This window comes from Athene cunicularia (genome assembly GCF_003259725.1).
Source record: "Athene cunicularia isolate RWA chromosome 2 unlocalized genomic scaffold, athCun1 chr2_part1, whole genome shotgun sequence".
Classification (NCBI taxonomy): Eukaryota; Metazoa; Chordata; class Aves; order Strigiformes; family Strigidae; genus Athene; species Athene cunicularia.
The window spans coordinates 143,091,343-143,094,192 of NW_020799095.1; the positions used below are offsets into that span (position 1 = coordinate 143,091,343).

A 2,850-nucleotide genomic window follows, 5' to 3' on the forward strand; every position below is an offset into this window, starting at 1 on the left:
GCCCGCCTCACACCCCCCCCTATCCGCGTGGGCCCTTCGAAATGCCACGTTAGCGCGGCGCGGAGAGACTCCCGGCGGATTTATTTCCTGGAGAACCAGCCCAGATTTCCCTCCGGGGGTGGAGGGGAGAAGGGAGCGGGGGAGAGAGGAACTTTCACCGGGGGTCAGCAGCGCGGGGTGCCACCCTGGTGGGCCGGGAAGGGGTTAACTCCCGCCCGAGGGCCGCGGGGGGAATGTGCAGTCAGGGAGGCGCTAGTGAAAGTGACTGCAGAGGAGTGAATGGGGCTGGGAAAGTTTTAGAAATGCTTCCTTAGGTATTTGACAGCGTGTTCCGCTCCCTCATAAATTTGGTTTGAAAGTGAGTTTCTACTCAAAGCGCTACAGCCTGCCTTTTTTTTTTTTTTCCCCCTCCTCCCCTCCCTTGGATTTTCCACAAATTAGCAGATCAAGAGAGATTCAGAAAATGTCTCTGAATACACATGTGTGTTAAGTAAGCTTTCTTTTGAGGCGTGGCCAAAGCCTTCTAAATCCTTAATTAAGGGCAGCTTGAGTCTGGGAGCTTTATTGCGCTGTACTGCTGACAACCGAGGTTGAACTTCTATCTTTCATGCGCTCCTCGGAATTACGCAAGATCTCGCAACTTTTGAAATCAGGGAGCCGGGGTTTGGAGCGCGGTCCGTGTGTGTTATTGCACTTGAAGCCTTGCTTCCTTAAAGGAAAGGCTCTTGGGGGAAGCGGAGTCCAGAAGTATCAAATGGGTTTAAGGAGGGTTTGGGCAATAGGTTCCTCGTGCAGCTCAGGAGTACCCTTCCCTTATAAACACAATGGTCTTGAGAGTATTTGCACAGATCAGCTTATGAATATTAATTTTTTTCCCCCTTGCAGAAGAAGAACAAGAGGAAGATGAGGAAATCGATGTCGTTACATTAGCTGAAGCAAATGAATCTGAATCCAGCACAGAGTCCAGCACCGACACATCAGAGGAGCACAGTAAGCCCCACCACAGCCCGCTGGTTCTCAAACGGTGTCACGTCAACATCCATCAGCACAATTACGCCGCTCCTCCCTCCACCAAGGTTGAATACCCAGCTGCAAAAAGGCTAAAGTTGGACAGTGGCAGAGTTCTCAAACAGATCAGCAACAACCGAAAATGCTCGAGTCCCCGCACATCAGATTCGGAAGAGAACGACAAGAGGCGAACACACAATGTCTTGGAGCGCCAGAGGAGAAACGAGCTGAAGTTGAGTTTCTTTGCCTTGCGTGACCAGATACCTGAGGTGGCCAACAATGAAAAGGCACCCAAGGTTGTCATCCTGAAAAAAGCAACAGAGTACGTTCTTTCCATCCAGTCAGATGAACACAGACTGATCGCAGAGAAAGAACAGTTGCGGAGGAGGAGAGAACAGTTGAAACACAAACTCGAGCAGCTAAGGAACTCTTGTGCGTAGGAACTCTTGGGCATTGCTTAGAATAACCCAGACTAGACTGAAAATATGATAAAATATTAACGTTTCTAATATCATTCATGAACTACACCAGTCCATCGCGTATGGAACTATTGCAACTGCATGCTGTGCGACTTAACTTGAGACTACACAACCTTGGCTGAATCTCCCAAGGGTTTGGCCAGAACCTCAAAACTGCCTCATAATTGATACTTTGGACATAAGGGATGATGGGACATTCTTCATGCTTGGGGATGAACTCTTCAACTTTTTTTCTTTTAGAATTTTGTATTTAAGGCATTTTTTCATATGAGAATCAAAAAAAAAAAAAAGTTGTCCCCAGAATGCTGTATATATTTACACATCTTATTGCCATGTAAATACCTTTAATAAAGCCTTTATAGAAAAATGTGCAACATTAATACGCAACAGTTGTGGCAACTGGATTTATACTTGTCTTGAACTTCTGTGCCATAACATTTCACAATTTTGTTTTTTATTTAAATACATTTTTCTTTTTAAAATGATTTTTATTTTGTTTTTAGATAAATAAATATTTGCCCAAAATATAATTAGCTAAATCCTGTGTAAAGACTTTGCTTTGTCTCCCACTGTTGTCCATTAGATGCTTATTTCTATGGCATCCCTCTTGTCATAGCAGTGAGCTGACAAAAGTAAAAAGGGAGTTAGGTGAGAGGAAATGATTGTAGTTTTGGAGCTTAGGAGGGAGTTGGGTTTCTTCCTCCCCACTTCTATTAATTCGAGTAGATAAAATCATTGGTCTAATGTGCTTTGTCGGTTCAACCAGTGTTGCCACCAGTGCCTCCGTGAAGGGGGTTGTATCAATGTCTGTCTTGGCCGTAGTCATATGTCTGCTGAAAGTAAAGCTGAGGTGTTGTATTTTTACCTTAGCATATGGGCTCTGCATTCCTTACAAATATGAATAATTGCATTTTCGGGGCATGACCTTCATTCTGCAGTAAGGACTGGGCTACATATTTTGAGGGCTGCTTTGTAGTAGGCTCACCTTAATTGCTTCCTGTTTGATTTTGAACAGAAGTTAAATAGGATAAGAAAATAAACTGAGATGATGAGAGTTGAAGTGGTTAAAACAACAAGAGTGGTTTCCGTATTTAAGTGCTGAAATCAACAGAGCCAGTCTTCCTGGTCAAATGCCCTAACACCTTATTAATGTGAATAGATGTTTGGGATTTCAAGGAATACAAAGTTTGAGGACACACAAAAGACAGCAAAGGAAAATAATTATTGGAGAATATGCTTGGACAGATTCCTCACATTTGCCAGACAAATCATATTTACATTTAGGAGTTGTCTCATGATCAGCTTTGGATGAGCCATAAAGTACTTGCTTGACATAGCTCCTAAGATTAGATTTTTTCTTTTT

The 2,850-nt window shown here is 43.5% G+C and overlaps 1 protein-coding gene across 1 annotated transcript; it reads left to right on the plus strand.

The window, feature by feature from the left end:
- Window positions 1–607: 607 nt before the first annotated feature.
- MYC (MYC proto-oncogene, bHLH transcription factor) lies at window positions 608–2,017 on the plus strand. The gene is made up of 2 exons (XM_026841523.1): window positions 608–674; window positions 886–2,017. Exons 1-2 carry the CDS (start codon window positions 608–610, stop codon window positions 1,446–1,448), a joined length of 630 nt encoding a protein of 209 aa, XP_026697324.1. The 3' UTR covers window positions 1,449–2,017.
- The last annotated feature ends 833 nt before the right edge of the window (window positions 2,018–2,850 follow it).

Coding starts and splice junctions, on each gene's coding strand:
- MYC (XM_026841523.1), top strand. CDS start 608: ATGCGCTCCTCGGAATTACGCAAGATCTCGCAACTTTTGAAATCAGGG. Junction 675..885: donor GAGCCGGGGTTTGGAGCGCG/GTCCGTGTGTGT, acceptor TCCCCCTTGCAG/AAGAAGAACAAGAGGAAGAT.